Source organism: Schistocerca cancellata, chromosome 1 (assembly GCF_023864275.1).
Source record: "Schistocerca cancellata isolate TAMUIC-IGC-003103 chromosome 1, iqSchCanc2.1, whole genome shotgun sequence".
NCBI classification, from domain to species: Eukaryota; Metazoa; Arthropoda; class Insecta; order Orthoptera; family Acrididae; genus Schistocerca; species Schistocerca cancellata.
The window spans coordinates 937,741,593-937,762,921 of record NC_064626.1 but is presented as its reverse complement, the minus strand read 5'-3'; the positions used below and the strand labels follow the sequence as shown (position 1 = coordinate 937,762,921).

Here is a 21,329-nt window from a genome sequence, read left to right as displayed (position 1 = left end):
ATGGATGGATGGATGGGTTGGTGGGTGGGCAGATGATACGTAGTGATATTGGATGCTCTAGTTGTTGTTTGGTTGGCACATGATTGATATTCATGGACTTCAAAATTATTACATAGCCTAGATTTCCAGTAGTAGTTCAAATAAACACACACAAAAAGTTTTTGTGGAAGTAATTTCAGTTTACAAAAAATATTTCTCTCTGCAGCTGATGATTTATAAAGTATTCCATTTGTTGATACAGGTCACTGGAGCTACATACACACAATCCGAAAGCCAAAGATTCGTGACCAGATTGTGGAAGTGAGAACTCAGCTCACTCACAGAGACTATATAAATATGTTGGCCCAAAAAGATGATTCACATTTCACAATTTTCAAGAAAAGGAGATGTTTCCTTGTTAATAACCAATATTTCCAGCTGGATATTTACAAAGAGCCATGTCATCCAAGGTTTGCACATGTCATCATATTTTCAGTAGTGTTTAATTTACCAATAATTTTATATTTCCTTGCCTATAATTGTTTTCACATTAATGGGCTAAGTTTACTTCAGTGTAGAAAAATATTGGCTGGCCTGTTGCCACACTTATTGGTTTTCGTGTAACATACTGTGCAGTTGAAAAGATGATGTGACTTACCGTCAAGCTTTCGTAACAACCGTCCGGGTTATCTGGATACTTCCCACCAACACCAACCTATCCGAACTCCGGAGATGTGAACTTGCTTTTCAATATATCCTCTCTTCCCGTTATCCACCAGGCCTCAATCTCCGCTAATTTAAAGTTGCCGCCACTCATACCTCACCTGTCATTCAACATCTTTGCCTCTGCACTTCTGCCTCGACTGACATCTCTGCCCAAACTCTTTGTCTTTAAATATGTCTGCTTGTGTCTGTATATGTGTGGATGGATATGTGTGTGTGTGTGTGTGTGTGTGTGTGTGTGTGTGTGTGTGTGTGTGTGTGTGTGTGTGTGTGTGTGTGTGTGTGCGCGAGTGTATACCCGTCCCTTTTTCCCCCTAAGGTAAGTCTTTCCGCTCCCGGGACTGGAATGACTCCTTACCCTCTCCCTTAAAACCCACATCCTTTCGTATTTCCCTCTCCTTCCCTCTTTCCTGATGAGGCAACAGTTTGTTGCGAAAGCTTGAATTTTGTGTGTATGTTTGTGTTCGTTTGTGTGTCTGTCGACCTGCCAGCACTTTCATTTGGTAAGTCACATCATCTTTGCTTTTAGGTATATTTTTCCTACGTGGAATGTTTCCTTCTATTATACTGTGCAGTTGGATAGATTTGTTTGCTGCAGATACAATGAAACATTGTAAAAACTGTTATCTTTAATTGTACCTAAATGCCTTTATTGAAGATTTTTGTTACTGTGGTTAATAAATTACAACTTTTAGTACAGGCCCATGAACCACAGACATTGCCAAGGTGATTTTACGTTCTCTGATTTCAGTGCTAAAAATTCCATAATTTTAAATTTTGTCCCAGTAAGATTTACCTCAATTTGGTGTTCTTACTTGATGTCTTGCTTGGTTTTGTCCCATTTTCTTCCTATTGACATTTGATTTGACGGAACAGGTTATAAGTGGCACAAAACACACAGTTCACACCCTGGGTAGTGCAGAGATAAGGGAATATTTTAGGCCATTGTGGGGAGGGGAGATGTGAGAGGGGAAATTCTGACATAATATATGATCAGCAATATCAACACAACTTGTAATGTTAGGTTCACTGTGCAGTTATGATACAACTACTGCTAGGTTGCAGCAGCAATGGAAAAAGAAGACAGTCGACACCAGGTGTTCTGGACTGAGCCAGTACATGACAAAGGGGCCCAGCTACCAGCTTTTCTTATGCCACTTATAACTCAGTCTCATCTTTTTGCGTGTATTTCTGATGTACTGTATTCAGCAACAATGTGTGTCGTCAACCTTTTAAATTCAAACACTGAGTCTCGAAGAATTTGCTCAGTCATAATCAAGGAAATGTCGGCCATTTTATGCTAGTGAGCTCTTATTGGCTGGTGATGTTTGTTACCCAACAGCCAGCACAGCCACCGCACCACACTAACAAATGTGAAATGAGCTCGCATGTTGGATGTGTGGAGGGGGGCAGTGGCTCTTCAGTGACAGAAGTGCAGATAGGGCTGAAAGCATTTTGTGGGGTGCTGAAAATATGCTTTTCGTAAGATATGTGTTGTGGCAGAGATGTCACATGGAAACACAGCAAGGTTTTTGCAATTGCACAGTTGCATTATCAACAATACAAGTGCAACTACTACATACACTACTCACATGTATGCTTTGCATCACACACTGCAGATTGTAAAGATTGGTATCAGTGACAGAAGGCACGAAGTGAAACTGTAGCACCTGGGCTTTCTTTTAAATTTACTTTTTACACAGTGTACAGAAATTCATTGAACAGACTTCGGATAAGCTTGTAATGTCAGCTATGGTAGTACTCATTTTTTCGCATATCTGTTTCTGAGTTTAAAATAACACTTTGTCAGGAGGGATGATATGAAGTGTGGCTCGTAAGAAAAGTGTTAAACAATAACAGCAATGGTGACAAATTTGTCATTAAGAAGATTCCGATATCTTTCACCATACTTCAGTTTTTTGTCACCTTAATCAATTTTTGCTGTTTTCTGGCCAAGTGCAAGGGGAAGATCTCTCAAAAACATATAATTTGTGGTCATAGAATGTCAGAAAATTGCTCAATTACCATGTACCCAGATACCACTTTCAATTTTTTGACCAGTTTTTACTTGCCTGTTACACCTCTGTGACCTTCTTAAAACTGATGTTCATAACCACAAATTACAGTTAAACACTGTATTATACATTTAATTTCCTTCACTTGTACAGATTTTATACACTGTATTGGAGAGGATTATGATTTTTAAGCATATATGCCAGTTACATATGTTTCTGCCCATATTGATTTTAATATTTTCCTAGATTCTCCATTTTCCTCCATTTTATGTTTTTTAAAGTCTGTACCACATGAGAATAAAATGGGGGTTTTACAATAGCCATACTGTAGGTTGAACCACAATGGATGGGTGTCTGTGGAGAGGCCAGACAAATATTTGGTCCCTGAAGAGGGGCAGCTGTCACTGCAGTAGTTTCAGGGGCAACTGTGTGCATAGTTGGGGATTTGGCCTTGCAACATCAACCAGTGAGGTATTAATGCTGGTACTGTGAACAGCTCAAAACAGATTTTTTTTTCCGAGTGCATGCAGCTTTAGTGTATCGTTAAATGATGGCATCCTCCTGGGTAAAATATTCCGGATGTAAAGTAGTCCCCCATTTGGATCTCTAGACAGGAACTTCTCAGGAGGATGTTTTCATCAGGACAACAAAGCTGGAATTCTGCAGATTAGAGTGTGGAATGTTAGGTCTCTTAATCAGGCAGGCAGGTAGGTTAGTAAAGATATAAAGGTAATTGATAGGTTGGAGTTCGATGTAGTGGGACTTAGTGAAGTTCAATGGCAGGAGGAACAGGACTTATGTTCAGGTGAATACAGAGTTAGAAATAAAAGTTCAAATAGGGGTAATGAATGAGTACATCCAATAATGAAAAAGAAAACAGGAATGTGGGTAAGCTATTATGAACAGCATAGTGAACACATTATCATAGCCAGGATACAAACAAAGCTAATGCCCACCACAGTAGTAAAAGTTAAATGCCAACTAGCTCCGCAGGTGATGAAGAATTGAAACAATGTATGATGATGATATAAAAGAAGTTCTTTAGATAACTGAGGGAGAAAGATTTTAATTGTGATGGAGGACTGGAATTAGATAGCAGGAAGAGGAAGAGAAGGAAAATAGTGACAGGATATGGATTGGGGGAAATGAATGAAAGAGGAAGCCAGTAGGTAGAACTTTGCACAGATCATAATTTAAATGAACACTTGGCTTAAGAACAATGAAGAAAGGCTGTACACAAGGAAGAGACCTGGACACACGGAACAATTTCGTACTGATTATGTAATGGTGAGGCAGATTTCAATCTATGATATTTCCAGGGGCAGGTGTGGACTCTGAACACAATTTGTTGGTTATGAAATGTAGGTTAAAACTGAAAAAAAAGCTAAAAGGCAGGAAATTAGAGAGATTGGACATGGATAAGTTGAAGGAACAGAGGTTGAGAGTTTGAGGGAGCAATAGCCAATGACTGACTCAAATAGGGGAAAGGAATAAAATAGATGATAAATGAGTAACATTTGAAAGATAAAATAGTGAAAGCAGCAGAGGATCAAATAGGTAAAAAGACAAGGTCTAATAGAAATCCTTCGGTATCACAGGGATTATTGGGTTTAACACATTGCATACAGCTCATGTAGATTCATGTTTTTCCAAGTGCGATTGTCGTGGACAGGTCACGTAAATTTACAATTTTTGTTCTGCACACATTTTCTGAGACCTGTTGCTCGTACCAGTAACTATTTCAATTTAACCAAAGGTTATATCTGAAATGGAAGGTTAAGTGCAGTGAAAGACAGTATGAACTTACGTTTTATCTTTCGTTTACAGCCAACAATCAGCACCGCGAAATAGTCAGTACTCTGGTCATTGCTTTGTACAGTATGGGACGAAAATATTTGATGGAAAGCTAGATTCTTGCTGAACTGTTTACAGACAGTTGTTCTGATGTGCCAAGCGATTCAGATGATGATTATGTTGTGGACATGAAGAAGGAAAAAACACGGCTATAATCAACCAAAATGAGATAATTGCGAACTGTTTAGATGATGAAGCTTCTGACAATGAAAGCTGGCTAAAGGAGAACAAGATCATTATTTTAGAAACCTTTAGAGACATTCCAGATGTAAAAACCCTTCCCAGTGAGATCAATTGCATTATAATCACTGTGAAAAAATTTCTAGGTGATGAATTGCTCATCAGATGTCGACACGAAAAAATTTGTATTACGAACAAAACAGAAACTGTTATAAATAATCTCCCAAGTCTCTCAAATTTTCGAATATCACATCTGTTGAACTGAAATAATTTCTGGGTGTGATTATCTTGATGGAGCAAATAAAAAGAAATATTATTTGAAGAACTATTGGTCAACAGAGCCTGTAATAGACAAACCAATTTTTGGCAAGCTAATGAGCAGAAATTGTTTTGAGCAATATGAAAATCATGGCATTTCAACATTTCAATAACAATTCCTTACAGAGTGGTCAAGAAAACTGTGCATAATTGAACTAGTGCTGAAGTACCTCCTAGGTAAGTTTCACACCATATAAAAACCTGAACGGGAGATTTCTCTTAATGGAAAAATGATACTGTGGAGAGGGCAGCTTCATTTTAGGGCACATAATCCTGGAAAGCTTATCAGATATGGTTTGCATGTTCGTATGGTTTGCGAAAATGAAAGTTGATATATCTACAATCTAGAACTATACACTAGGGAAGAGAAAAAAAGGTTCACGACACTATTATCTCTGTACTTTCACCTCACCTTGGCATGTGGCACCATATTTATCAAGACAATTATTACAACAGTACAGCTATTGCCGAAACACTTCTAGAAAGGAAAACAAGAGTTTGTGGTACAATCAATAGAGGGCTCCCTCAGTGTCCACAACCAGAAGCGATATCTCTAAAGGCCCGGTAAAGAGGCGACAGTCATAACAATAATTCACAATGCATCCTTATGAAATGGAAATGCATGGACAGACGTGATCAATATCTTCCCTATTGTGGAATAATGTGGAAAACCAATAAATGGACAAAGGAAGTAGTTTGGTTTCTAATAGATTCTGCTTTGTTTAACACATACAAAGCCCGCAGAAATCTAAATCCAGACACACACAAAATTTACATAAAACCTTCCTAAAAGAAGTTGCAAGAGCCTGGACAAATTATCAACAAGTTAGCGCACCAACTGTGGAGGAAACTGAAGCAATCCGACCTACAAAACAAGCACATGCTAAGGATCCACCTGGTCGATTGTCATGGAATATGTAAGAACATACTATTCGGACTGTTGTGGGAAGTGGAAAAATAAATTTCCAATACGATCTTGCAGAGTTTGTGCAGTACATCATAAAAGAAGTGAAACAAGATATCACTGCTAGTTTTGTGAAGTATTGTTACAGAAAGGTGTGTGTTTCCAGAGGTAGCACACCCTTCAAAAATATTAGATCATCATACAAACATGTCTGCAGGTTTCATCAGCATCAGGCACTGGTAAGTGCAGCTACATTCAGATAAGGAAGACATGATCATTTCTCATGCATCTTACAAAAATTGCCAGGAACTGCAACAATAACTGTAGCGTGGCAGGTAGTATACCATGTGTTGCTTAATGAATGGAGAAAATATAAAAATACAGCAAATGAAGTGTGTGAAATGGAATATGAATGTCTAAAAAATGAGAGACAGGAAATGCAAAATGACTAATCAGCAGTGGCGTAGCGTGAGGGGAGACTTTGAGACTGTCTCCCCTGTACTCCTGCTTAAAAAAGATGCACTAGTAATTCATAGCAAAAATATAAATAACTTTCTACTTAAGACCTCTAAATGTCCGAAGACATTAGTTTTGTAGCCTGTGCCGCACCCTGAGTATTGGTGTATTTGCCTGCTTGAGACTCGACTGCTCCCAGTCCCAGTCTCTGCCTCTCTTCCCTTACCTGGCTGTGTGCGCCTGCGCTTTAATGGCATTCTCGGCTCCCCTCCACTTTCCCTCTTCCACGAAGGCTGGTGTGCTGCACTTGCTAGCAGGTATCGAGACTAGTCTCTGCCGCTTCTATGCTGGCTTTTAACACGGAAGTGAACAGTCGCGCGGTTTGTGTTCATAGCCATTCTTCTGTAATTTTAGCGCATATTTTCATTGTGTCGCCAACATGAGTGAGCCAGCAACTGAACACCTTATAGAATTTTTATTAAAAACGCCTTTTTCCACATTAACGAACGAAAAAAGTGCAAATTGAAGGACAAACGACCTATTCCTATACTCAGTGTAGTTTTAAGTGAAGCCAAACAAAAACGCACTTTTCAGACAGCCTGGTACCGAAAAGTATACTCGGCTGACTGCGAATGCAGTTGATAACAGATTATATTGTTATATATGTCTTCTGTTCGGTGGTGAAAAGGAATGGTGCAGTGAGGGCATTTGTACAATAAAGAACTTTGACAGGAAAGCACAAAAGCATCAGATACTAAAACATCACCTGCAGAACAAAGAACCATTTCAGTTATTGGGCAAAAGTAGAATTGAGCATGCCCTTTCTGAAGCCGCTCGCCTGACGGCAATGAAATAAAATGAACAAGTTGCATCCAACAGGAGAGTATTGGTTCGTCTTATTCAGACAGTTGTATTTATTTGGAAACAAGAACTAGCATTTGCGGCCATTGAGAAGACGAATCCTCTAGCAACTATGGTAAATATCTGGAATTGTTGGATTTACTAGCTCAAGGAGAGCATTTGTCATCATCTTCAACCTTTAAAGGAACTTCTCCAGACATACAGAATGATGTAATAGAAATGATAACTTTGGCAGTTAATGAGAAAATAAAATCTGAAATTCAGAACTGCAATTTCATTTCGATTCAGGCTGATGAAACATTAGACATGTTATGCAAGAGTCAAATGATTATAATATTCAGGTGCTGTATTGCAGACAAAATTGAGGAAAGATTCGTTGGATTTTACGATGTTTCTGGAGAAAAAACTGCTGAAGGTTTGTCAAACATTATTCATGCAGTATTGAAAGAATGGAATGTGGAAGGAAAAGTGGTTAGTCAAACAGATGATGGTGCTTCATTAATGGAGGGCAGAGGAGGAGGACCACAACAATTGGTGAAGCAGTTCTGTCTCCATGCGCTGTTTATTCATTGTTACGCACACTACCTGAATTTGATCCTGTTACATGCCTCCAAAACCATATAACACGTACTCATGTTTGTAAGTGATAGTACTACATTCCATTCGTTTTTAAAAAAAATGGCTCTGAGCACTATGGGACTTAACATCTGTGGTCATCAGTCCCCTAAAACTTAGAACTACTGAAACATAACTAACCTAAGGACATCACACACATCCATGCCCGAGGCAGGAGTCGAACCTGCGACCATAGCGGTCACGCGGTTCCAGACTGAAGTGCCTAGAACCACACGGCCACACCGGCTGGCCATTCGTTTTTCAGCAAATCATCAAAACGAACTGTATTGCTAACTGAGAAAGGATTTAAACTGCCATACGCGAGCAACACTCGCTGAAACTTTCGTTCCAGGGCAGTTTCAACACCACCTAGTCATTCCTCAGAGTTATATGGTGCTTTTAATTATGTAATTGATGATACAGACTCTCAATGGGACCCAGAATCTTTGAGCTGTGCTGTGGGAATGAAACGACGAATGGATGATCCTACGTTTGTCTACTTGCTTTGCTTCTACCAAGGGTCCTTTGTTTATGCCGATCATCTCTTTAGTATTCTTCAGTCAAAATCTGTCAGTATAATTGCTTCCCACGACAAAATAAGAACTGTTTTGAGAAACTTATGACAATTAAGAATGGAAACATTCGTTGATGAATGCATTAAATGCAGCTTGTGTTCGAATTGCAACTTATCATCCTGTGACAGTCAAAAGACACCTCTCAGGGCATTAACTTAATAGATAATGGATTTGCAAATTGTTCAGATGGCAAGAAGATTTAAAGACTGTATCCCAAATTTAGTTTGTTGAACTTCTGAACAAAAAGTGTTTCCAAACTATCAAAAAGAATTCCCAAAGTTGAAACTGCTTCAGTTATTATAACAGTATCCTTTTTACTAACACTTGGTTTAAGAATCATGAAAGGAGGTTGTATACATGGAAGAACCCTGGAGATACTAAACGGTATCAGATTATATAAAGGTAAGACAGAGATTTAGGAACCAGGTTTTAAATTGTAAAACATTTCCAGGGGCAGATGTGGACTCTTACCACAATCTATTGGTAATGAACTGTAGATTAAAACTGAAGAAACTGCAAAAAGGTGGGAGAGCATAAGGGAACAATTGACAGGAATGGGGGAAAGAAGTACAGTAGAAGAAGAGTGGGTAGCTTTGAGGGATGAAATAGTGAAGGCAGCAGAGGATCAAATAGGTAAAAAGACGAGGGCTAGTAGAAACCCTTGGGTAACAGAAGTAGTATTGAATTTAATTGATGAAAGGAGAAAATATAAAAATGCAGTAAATGAAGCAGGAAAAAAGGAATACAAATGCCTCAAAAATGATATCGACAGGCAGTGCAAAATGGCTAAGCAGGGATGGCTAGAGGACAAATGTAAGGATGTAGAGGCTTATCTCATGAGGGGTAAGATAGATACTGCATACAGGAAAATTAAAGAGACCTTTGGAGAAAAGAGAACCACTTCCATGATTATCAAGAGCTTTGATGAAAAACCAGTTCTAAGCAAAGAGGGAAAGCAGAAAGGTGGAAGGAGTATATAGAGGGTCTATACAAGGGTGATGATGATGTACTTGAGGACAATATTATGGAAATAGAAGAGGATGCAGATGAAGATGAAATGGGAGATATAATACTGCATGAAAAGTTTGACAGAGCACTGAAAGACCTGAGTTGAAACAAGGCCCCCGGAGTAGACAACATTCCATTAAACTACTGACAGCCTTGGGAGAGTCAGTCCTGAAAAACTCTACCATCTGGTGAGCAAGATGTATGAGACAAGCGAAAAACCCTCAGACTTCAAGAAGAATATAATAATTCCAATACCAAAGAAAGCAGGTGTTGACAGATGTGAAAATTACCGAACCATCAGTTTAATAAGTCACTGCGCTACAAAATATTAACTTGATTTCTTTACAGACGAATGGAAAAACTGATAGAATCCGACCTCGGGGAAGATCAGTTTGGATTCCGTAGAAATGTTGGAACACGTGGGGCAGTACTGACCCTATGACTTATCTTAGAAGAAAGATTAAGGAAAGGGAAACCTACGTTTCTAGCATTTGTAGAATTAGAGAAAGCTTTTGACAGTGTTGATTGGAATACTCTCTTTCAAATTATAAAGGTGGCAGGGGTAAAATACAGGCTATTTACAATTTGTACTGAAACCAGATGGCAGTTATAAGAGTCGAGGGACATGAAAGGGAAGCAGTGGTTGGGAAGGGAGTGAGACAGGGTTGTAGCCTAAGCCCAATGTTATTCAATCTGTATATTTAGCAAGCAATAAAGGAAACAAAAGAAAAATTCGGAGTAGGTATTAAAATCCATGGAGAAGAAATAGAAACTTTGAGGTTCGCCGATGACATTGTAATTCTGTCAGACAGCAAAGGACTTGGAAGAGCAGTTGAACGGAATGGACAGTGTCTTGAAAGAAGGGTATAAGATGAACATCAACAAAAGCAAAACGAGGATAATGGAGTGTAGTCGAATTAAGTCGGGTGATGCTGAGGGAATTAGACTAGGAAAAGAGACACTTAAAGTAGTAAAGGGGTTTTGCTATTTGGGGAGCAAAATAACTGATGGTGGTCGAAGTAGAGAGGACATAAGATTTAGACTGGCAATGGTAAGGAAAGCGTTTCTGAAGAAGAAAAATTTAACAGAGTATAGATTTAAATGCCAGGAAGTCGTTTCTGAAAGTAGACTGGCCAGTCTTTTATTTCTTCTCCATGGATTTTAATACCTACTCCAAATTTTTCTTTTGTTTCCTTTATTGCTTGCTCAGTATACAGATTGAATAACATCGGGCTTAGGCTACAACCCTGTCTCACTCCCTTCCCAACCACTGCTTCCCTCTCATACCCTTCGACTCTTATAACTGCCATCTGGTAATTTTCACATCTGTCAACACCTGCTTTCTTTGGGATTGGAATTATTATATTCTTCTTGAAGTCTGAGGGTATTTCGCTTGTATCATGCATCTTGCTCACCAGATGGTAGAGTTTTGTCAGGACTGGCTGAAAGTATTTGTATGGAGTGTAGCCATGTATGCAAGTGAAACGTGGACGATAAATAGTTTAGACAAGAAGAGAATAGAAGCTTTCGAAATGTGGTGCTACAGAAGAATGCTGAAGATTAGATGGGTAGATCACATAACTAATGAGGAGGTATTGAATAGAATTGGGGAGAAGAGGAGCTTGTGGCACAACTTGGCTAGAAGAAGGGATCGGTTGGTAGGACATGTTCTGAGACATCGAGGGATCACCAATTTAGTATTGGAGGGCAGTGTGGAGGGTAAAAATCATAGAGGGAGACCAAGAGATGAATACACTAAACAGATTCAGAAGGATGTAGGTTGCAGTAGGTACTGGGAGATGGAAGCTTGCACAGGATAGAGTAGCATGGAGAGCTGCATCAAACCAGTCTCAGGACTGAAGACCACAACAACAACAACAACAACAACAACAACAATCCTTTTTACGAACAAGAACAACTTGAGCATGAACTGTGTAACATATACACTGATGAGAAGAGAAAAAACACTTATCTCCAAGAATCCTCTTAAAGTACATCGTCAACAATGATATAAACTCTGTTTATGAAGAAGCAACAAAGTTCCTGCTTTTGGTTTTGACCCTACCCACAATTATAGCAAGCATAGAACGAAGCATGAGTACTCTTAAACGAGTGAAGAATTATTTAAGGAATTCAATGTGCAACACCCGGCTGTCGTGTTTGCGCACGTTAGCAATAGAAAAGACACTACTTGGGGAGCTATCCAGTGATCAGATCTTTGTAGACCGAGTTATAGACTTATTCATGTAAAGAAAAGACAGGCGCATTGCACTTGTGTACAAGAAAGTATAAGTGCTTCTTCTCTTGCTGCTGGAGTTCTACGAATTTGTCATCCTTTCTTGAACAAGTTAGTTATTATTATTATTATTAATATTATTATTATTATTATTATTAGTGGCGGTGGCAGTGGTGGTGGTGGTGGTGGTGGTGGTGGTGGTAGTAGTAGTAGTAGTAGTAGTAGTAGTTGTTGTTGTAGTTGTTGTTGTTGTTGTTGTTGTTGTTTTATTTGATGCATTTTGTTTAATTTGTCTAAATCATTGTTTATTGTACTATTTTGTCTCCCTATAATAACTGCAGAGTCTCCCAGCCTTTACAACCACGCTACGCCACTGCTAATCAGAAGTAGCTAGTAGATAAATGTAAGTATCTGGAAGCAGGTGTAACTAGGGGAAAGATAGTTACCATCCACAGGAAAATTAAAGAGGCCTTTTGAAAAAAGAGAAACAGCAGTATGAATATCAAGAGCTCAGATGGAAAACCAGTACTAAGCAAAGAAGTGAAAGCTGAAAGATGGAAGGAGTACAGAGAAGGGCTGTACAAGGCAACTGCACTTGAAGGCACTATTATACAAAGAGAAGATGTAGAAGAAAGTGAGATAAGATACACATACTATGAGGAGAATTTGGCAGAATACTGAAAGACCTAACTCAACAAGGCCCCCAGAATAGATGACATTCTTTCAGAACTAATAATTGAGAGAGAGAGACAGCCATAACAACCAATTCACCTGGTGTGGAAGATTTATGAATCAGGCGAAGTGCCCCAGACTTCTGGAAAATGTAATAATTCCAAAGAAATAGGTGCTGACAGGTGTGACTGTTAATGAACTATAAATTCAGAACGTCATTATTGCAAAATACTGCTACAAATTATTCACAGAAGAATGGAAAAATGGTAGAAGCTGACCTTAGGGAAGATCAGTCTGGGATTCAGAGAAATATTGGAACATTTGAAGCAGTATTGACACAACTCACCTTAGAAATAGGGTGATGAAAGGCAAACCTTTGTCTATAAATTTTGTTGATTTGGCGAAAGCCTTTTACAATATTAACTGGGTACACTCCTTACATTTCTGAAGATAGCAGGGGTAAAATACAAGGAGCAAGAAGAAAAAGTTAGTTTCTCTTGACACTTTTCTTTTGCTTTTTTCTCATGCACTATGAAGTTGTTCAACTGTTTGATATATCATTTTTCATATCCCTGTCCTGAAGAACCCTCCTGGCCCAGAATCTTATTTGGTTGTCCATATTAATTCATTGTTAGTTAAATTTTTTCAAACCATACTCTCATTCAGCAGAACAACAAGCCTCTGTTTCTCTGATATACAGTTTGTATGTCCACTGTACCTTGTGGTTATAGCTTCAGATAATTCTGTAAATTGTGATAGAGGTAATTCAGCTGCAAATAGATAAACAAAAGATGGAAACCTTTTGGAAAGGCTAGCTCAGAGTGAAGCAGTTTTCTCTGAAACTGCTGAAATTGGGAAGGGGGCTTTAAATTAGCCATGTTAAGTTCAGTAGCATTCTCAGCAGTAGGATATTAGATGGAGCCATTGATTATGGCTCAATATTATAACTACTATTCCATTTTATAAGCAATGGAAGCTCCAGGTAGGAATATCAACAATGTAGGAAAAGATAGATTGCTACTTACCATAAAGAAGACACATCATGTTGCAGACAGGCATGATTAAGACACAGCCTCAGCCTTCATCAGTACACACACACACACACACACACACACACACACACACACACACACACACACACACATGAAAGCAAGCACACCTCACGCGCACGTGATCACCAACTCCAGCATCTTGGCCCAGAATGAAACATCATGTGGGATGCAACCAGCAATCTGGAGAGGTTGTGGAAAGGGGAAGAGATAGTAGTGTAGGTGGGGAGAGAGAGGAACACTGTCTTGTGGAGTGTGCAGGGACTAGACTCCAACAGGTGCAGTGTCAGGAGGTTGTGGAGCAGAGGGGTGGAAAAAATGGAACAAAAAATGAGAGGAGTGGGGAAAGACAGGTGAATGTGTTGGCAGAGAGCTGCAAATAAACAGGGTGGGAGATGGGAATGGGGAGGAGATGATAGGATATAGGAGTGCAAACTGTTGGGCGGAGGATTTGGGGACAGCATGTTACCGTAGGTTGAGGCCAGAATAATCGCAGAGTGGAGAATGTGTTGTAAGGATAACTCCCATCTGTGCAGTTCAGAAAAGATGGTGGTGGAGGGAAGGATCCAGATGGCTCGGGTAGTGAAGCTGCCATTGAAATAAAGTGTTTTATGTTCAGCTGCATGTCGTGCCACAGGGTGGTCTACTTTGCGCTTGGCTACAGTTTGGTGGTGACCACTTATCTCGGTGGACAGCTGGTTGATAGTCATACAAATAAAAAAAGCTGTACAGGGATTGCAGCAGAGCTGATAAATGACATGGCTGCTTTCACAGGTGGCCTGGCCTCTGATGGGGTGGCATAAACCTGTTACAGGACTGGAATAGGATGTGCTGGGTGGGTGGATTGGGCAGGTTTTGGATCTGGATCTTCCACAGGAATATGATCCTTGTGGCAAGTTGTTGGGATTGAGGGGCATAGGGATGGACTAGGATGTTGTGGAGGTTGTATTTTTTATTTGTGTTGAATTTAATCTAGGAATGATTTTAGAACTACCAAGTTTTGTTTCTGGGTAGTAGGCAATCTCAAAGAACTGTTTTAATTATTGAGAGTATGATAATGAAGAATGGAGAAGCATTTGTTCCAGACTAAATTTATTTAAAAATAGCTAATGATTTAAATAGGAATTTACGTCAGTGTTTTGTGTTCATTGAATATATAACTTTGGGGGATATATAACTTTGGGGAAAATGTTCATTTGTTGTAAACTGAAATTGGCATCATGTGTTCCAACCTGCCAGTTTGAAAAGCAGGAGTTTATTTTCATAACTAACTCTTCACCCTCTTTTCTTGCCACATGTTGTTGAGGAATATGTTAATTACTAGCTACAGTGTACTATTAATCATCTTACTGCTTTAACAAATCATTAAAGAAATTCATCTTTTCCTCCATACAATTATCACTTGCCATATAAATCAATTAGCCAACATTTTGCTGTGCTTAAAGTTTTATAAAAGTTATTTCAGACAGTGCAGACAGCCAAAATCAAACGGCAACTATTGGCGTTATATTTTAGGAGGATGTGCAGCTCTGCAGTATGATAATTATGATGGTAAACTGTGCAACAGGTCAAAAAGTCTCCATTTTATTTCTCAAGATAGGTATTACTAAGGAGAACCTGGAATCAGAAAAGAAAATATTTTATTGTATGGATTGTTTAAATAGGTTAGAGAATTTAAGAAGAGAAAGCATTGTTTTGAAATTAGATACAGCAAAAGTGACTGATGGATGGTGGCAGAATGAACAGGATTTGTCATCAGTTGAATATGAGATTACTAACACAAAATCAAGAACAGATAATGCACAAGTAGGGCTAATAACTGACAAGAAAATAGGAAAAGGATAAACTATAATAAACATAATACTGAATGAATCATTATAACCAAGATAAACACAAAGCCAGTATTGCAAATATGCCTATCAAATATGGTAAGAAAGGTTCTGGGAGATTGTAAATAATTTAGGAGTAATGGAGACCACTCACCAAATACTAGAAGCATTGAGTTGTCAACAGATGCAGAAAACAGAATGAAAACTTTCTAGCTTTTGGACAAACCCTTTGAGCCAGAGAGAGAGAGAAAAAGATGGGAAGCAGGTGGTGGTATTGCGGAGGGGTAGGTGGTGGCTCACGGGGAAGCAGCCTTTGTGTTGGATAGGAATGAGAGAGAAAGAGGCACCAGGTGTATTGGTTAGGAATGTAGAACATGGGCAGTGGAGCCAGTGAGTTGTAGTGTACAATGAAAACTTCCTGACAGATTAAAACTGTGTGACGGACCGAGACTCGAGCTCGGGACCTTTGCCTTTTCCGGACAGGTGCTCTACCATCTGAGCTACCCAAGCACGACTCATGCCCCATCCTCACAGCTTTACTTCTGCCAGTACCTCGTCTCCTACTTTCCAAACTTTACAGAAGCTCTCCTGCAACCCTTGCAGAATTAGCACTCCTGAAAGAAAGGATTCTGTAGTCTACAATGATGACAATGTGAAGCTATGACTTGGCAGGGGGTGAAGGGCAGAGGAGGATGAGACTGTTAGGTCTGGGTGCATTGGGTTAGCAAAAGTGTGTCCACTGTAGGTCTCAGGAGAAAGAGATTTGGTCTTTGAGTCTAGCATGGTTGAACTTGGGTGCGAGACTGAAAGCGAGGCCTTCCAGTATGACTGAAACCTCTGTAGGTTGATGTTTACAATAGCGGTTTGGATTTCTTCAATTTTTGGATTTGGTGGAATGTTAGGAGGGAATTCATGAGGATGAAGTAAAATGAAAAGTTGAGTGAGGTATTTCTGGATGTTTATTGGGGGGGGGGGGGGGGTCATTGGGGTTGAAATAGGCTTTGATCTTTGATGGGTTAGTGGTGCTGTGAGGGAGGTTTAAGATGTCAATAAGTTTGATAATTTATGGAGGTGTGTCTGGAGTGCTCTTCCCGGTGTTGGAGAGCAAGAATTTATATTTAAGGGATATGATGTAGGTTGTTGGGATTGCACAGTAACAGTATCTTATGGAGTGAGTAGTGGTGGTTCTGGGATGCGTGTGCTATGTAGATTTGTCTCTTTGATACCAGATTTGTGAGGGACAGGGACCATTGGAATATGAAAAGTTGAAGCTCATTATGAAAGGGAGAATGGGATCCAGAATGGGGAATTTTTATGGTGAGGCAGAGGATAGGTGAGATCAATGGTCACATAACATTTAAGGAATGGTGTGTGGAACTGGGTTTTAACCAGGGATGGAGATACATTTTTGAACTGACGTGGGTAGATGGAGCAAAGGTCCATTCAGAATGGGATGTCACTAGTGAAACGTGAAATAAATGTCGTAAATCAACAAATGAAAGTGTTAGATGATTGTAAAAGGAACGACTCATAACAGAGATCAGGTTTGGGATGCGAAATGGTCAGAAGTTTTGCTGAGGGCTGTGGGATAGTGAAGGGAAATGATTCAACAGTATGTAAGTTACAGTCAGGTGCTGGGTGGGGGAGGGGAGGGAGGAAGGAATCAAATGTAAAATGATGGTGACTTAAGCTGTGTGGGGGGTGGGGGGTGGGGGGGGGAGGACGGGGTGGGGTTGTGGGGGAGGTTGGAGGAGAAATGAAGTAATTTGTTGCTTGATGATATTTTAACTGTGATCTAGCTGGCGCGTGGTTCTTCGGATAGTGAAGTACGTTTGAAATGGCCACTATTAGTGATAAGGGGTGCAAAAATGTTTTGGGACCACATTGGTTGGGGCTGGTGATGAGTGTGTGTGACAAAATGAATGGGAAATATGGGAGAGACAAAGCAGGTGTAAATTATGATATAGTTAAAGCATGGACAATATGAGATGGAGACCACAAGGGAGCCACTAGGCAATATGAACATGGCAAGGAAAGTTCTGGTAGAATGCAAATAATTTAGGAATGAAGGAGGGGTTTGGGGTCAGTAGCTAACAGCTCAGAGGGAGGCAGCTAATGTAAGGGATAGGGATGCAGGAGGGGGAGGTAGCAGGTGTGTACAGGAGAGTAATGTGACAAACAGGATAGAGCCAATGGGTTGTCGTGCACAATGACGATGATATGAAGGCCTGGTTTGGAGGGGGTGACAGGATGGGATAGGGTTTGACTCCTTTGGTAGAGAATGTGGGTGCACCGGGTTAGCAAACATTAAGGCCAGGAAGATTATGGGAGTGAAGGATGTATTGTAAGGACAGCTACCATCTGTGTAGTTCATAAGAGCTTGTGCTGGGGAGGGAAGCATCCAGATGGCAGGGGTTGTGAAGTAGCCATTGAACTTGAGCTTCTTGTTTTTGGCCATTGTGGCACTGGCTGTTCATCCTGATGGAACAGCGGGTTGGTGGTCATAGCCACATAAAATGCAGCAGAACCCGTGTAAACAACTGCATTTCCAGGTAGCCTTCAGGTGATGGGGTTAGGAGGAGCCTGTGACATGACAGGAGTAGGATGTTTTCAGTGAGTGACTAAGTAGGTCTTCATCTGAGTCTCTCACAGGTATATGACTGCTGTGGCAAGGAGTTGACGAACAGTACCTACATTTTACAGCTGTCACATCTTCACACATGCCTAATCATCCAAACAGCCACCATGAACCAGCTGTAGTGGAATGCCTCCCTCATCACCCAATATAACCCCAGAATGGAGCAAATGAATCATGTCCTTTGCCAGAGCTTTGACTATCTTATCATCATACCCAGAAATGAGGGACATTGTACTTGAGATTCTTTTCACCCCTCCTAAGGTGGTATTTCACCATCCACCCTACATGGACAGTATTGTGATCCATCCCTATGACACTTCCATTTCCAACCTTTCGCCACAGGCGTAATATCCCTTTGAAAGATCCAGTAGTCCCTGCATGGAGAGCTAAATGGGGAACTATTTTACCTCCAGAGTACCTTATGGAAGAGGATGCCCAAATCACCCACCCACCACATCCTATTCCAGTCCTATCACAGGTTTATCTTATCTCACACAGGGTCCCCTTTGAGAGCAGCCATGTCATATACCAGCTCTATTGCAATTTCTGCATAGAGTTTTAAGTGGTCATAACCACCAGCCAGCTGTCCACCAGAATGAATGGTCACCAGCAAACTATGACCGACAACAGAGTTGACCACCAAATGACAGAACACGCCACTGAGCACAACATGCTCAAGTTCAGTGGTTGATTCACTATCTGTACCATTTGGATCCTTTCCCACTTCAGCACAGGCTTTTCTGCACTACTCAAATGGAAATAATCCTCCCATAATCCTCATGCCTGTTGTTGCTGCTAACCCACTGCACGCACACTCTATACCCAACATTCTCTCGTTCCTCTGTCCTGTCACCACCTCCCAATCCAAGTCTTCATGTCAGCGTCTTTGTTCCCCACACAACTCGGCAGCTCTGGTGCTCGTGTCATATTCCTATCCTGAACACCTGCTGTCTCTCTCGAAGTCGCCAGCTACACCTACCCAACCCCTCCCTCCTACTTCCCATCTTTTCTCCTACTGCCCCCCCCCCCCCCCCACACCTCCTTCCCCACACCACAGAGTCAGTCACCCCATTCCACCTGCCAAACAGCAATATCTGTATTATGTTTTCAGATGGCATGTGCAACTATATATATCATTTAGCTTGTTAAAGGGTGTGCCCAGAAGGTAGAAAATCTTCATTCTACCACTCGATGACTACTCAATACTTCTGCTATTTGGTGAGGAGTCTCCTTCACTCCCAAATTATTTATGTATACAAAGTTCATAAATACTTGCTCCAGAGATGTTGAGATTGAAAAATGTATAAGGAAATAACAGAAATTATTCAGCATATTTGACTTTGATGAGAGATTGAAGTTTGTTGATAGTAATAAGAAGAGAAGCACACACTGCTATTATGACCCATAGGACATGCAGATATTTAACAATTGGTCTAACTGTGTCGGAGAAAGAAATATGAGACTACTTTCCCAATAACAAAGCACACTAGGTGCCAGATTAGCAGAAAGCAAATAAGCACTTGTCAGGTGTCTGAGAGTGCTACCTTGCCAAATCACCTGTACACAACAGTCTAATGCAGAATAAACAACTGTGAGCTAGCCATGCATTATAGCTTGGCAATGCTGATAAATGAACAATCCTCGAACTTGAAGAGGACTAACAGTGTTCATTTCTCTCTCCCGAACAACTGCCATACCTTATTTATTTTTCTACCAGGCAAGCAAAGTTAGTTTGTACAGAAGTTTTAATTGCAGTGTCAATTGGTTATTATTCAGATATCAGATAGCTGATGATGATGTGGTCTGGCACTACAGTGCAGCAGTAACACTGGTGTGCGTGTGTGTGGGGGGGGGGGGGGGGGGGGGGGAGGGGGAGGAGGTCTCTTTTGATTTAAGGTATGAGTATGGAAGCAGATTTGCTGTCTTCTTGGCTGATAATTTATCCCAGTTTACTTAGCAAGAACAAATTTCTTATTTTAGTACTATGTATCTTAAAATTTGACTTTTCTTAATGTATAGTGGATGGTATGACGAGAGTATTAAATGGACTAATGTGCTGCGTTAGTAATCTTGCTTTCTGCCCCATACCCTGCCATCATCCCCCTTTCCCCTATTACACCCTCTCTTCCCTTTTTCTTCACCCCTCAAATGTGTCCCATGAAAATCTTATTGATAGAAACTTTTTCACTGAACTTATAAGATATGTAAGCTGTGTTTATTAATTTGTAATTAAGTCATACATTAATAATTTTCTCATAAACTTATTGTGTTCTTAAAGGTGTAAAGGTCTTGTCCTGCTTGAAACATACACAAGTGCTGATGATAGTGAACTACACAGAATTCTCCCTCAGTTCCTGACCATCATAAAAGAAGTCACGGGCAATCCTAATTTTTCCATGTTCAATCTCTCCCTACGTGAAGAATGGGATACTACAAAGAAATTCTGTCACTCATTGCAAGGTTAGTACATAGCATCTGTGTAAGTGTATTATCTTTAAGTATTTCTAATGTGTTAAACATCTCTTGAAAGACATTTACAGTACTGCATGTTGTATATGTACTATCATTTTGTTTGGGGATGAAATCTATCTCTCTCTCTCTCTCTCTCTCTCTCTCTCTCTCTCTCTCTCTCTCTCTCTCTCTCTCTCTAAGACTTACTCTCCCCATTTCCTAAACCTCATCAGTTTTTTCCTTTTATCCCTCTTCCTTTCTTTTCAACCACCCTGTCAGGAGGAGGATGAGCCACTGGCTCTGAAAGCTTGCATATTTCTGTAACATATATGTGTGTTCTCATATCGCTTCTTGGTGAGTAGCTTTATTTATCTATCCAATTGCAGAAGTTAGTGTATCTGATCCAGTATTGTGGTTTCGATAATGAGAAATACATTGCTACTTACCTCAGTTCCTTTTGTACATGTCAGTAAGGTTCCTGTGTAACAACCAGTACAACATTTATTAGCTGTGAATTAAAGTAAAAATTCACAAAACCTGAATGTACTGTGTTGGGGCAAGCTGTCGGACTAGATCGTGGAAGAGCAATACAAAGAAACCCGTGTGTCCTTGCTAAAGAAATTAGCTGCCCAGCAATTATCAGTCCTTAGAGCAATCAGATGCTGATATCCAAATGAGGGCAGCCAGGTTCCAGAAGCATGTCGCGAGGAGAATGGTGCTCCTAACCGTCTCCTGTGAAAGCAACATATGCTGCAGATAGAAGGAAAGAGAGGGGGGGGGGGGGGCGGCAGTGGTGGCAGGCAGCAAGTGAGCTGCCACAAGCATCATCTGTCATGAGTTCCCATGCCTTGCAGCCTCTTTTGTTAAGTTGCATCAATACTGTCAGTGGTGGATTTATTGGTGTTATGTAGGCGAGATAAAAGAGCTGCGATCAATTTTTTTTATCTGGAACTTAGGGTATCATTA

At 40.3% G+C, this 21,329-nt stretch overlaps 1 protein-coding gene across 2 annotated transcripts in view; it reads left to right on the top strand.

Moving 5' to 3' along the window:
* The window catches only part of LOC126191480 (TRPL translocation defect protein 14), a 186,035-nt gene that overhangs the window by 148,743 nt on the left and 15,963 nt on the right, over positions 1-21,329 (top strand). For both annotated transcript variants that reach the window (XM_049932375.1, XM_049932367.1), the window contains 2 exons: positions 242-449; positions 20,191-20,372. In XM_049932375.1, the coding sequence (XP_049788332.1) occupies positions 242-449; positions 20,191-20,372 (390 nt within the window). The remainder of the gene's footprint in view (positions 1-241; positions 450-20,190; positions 20,373-21,329) is intronic.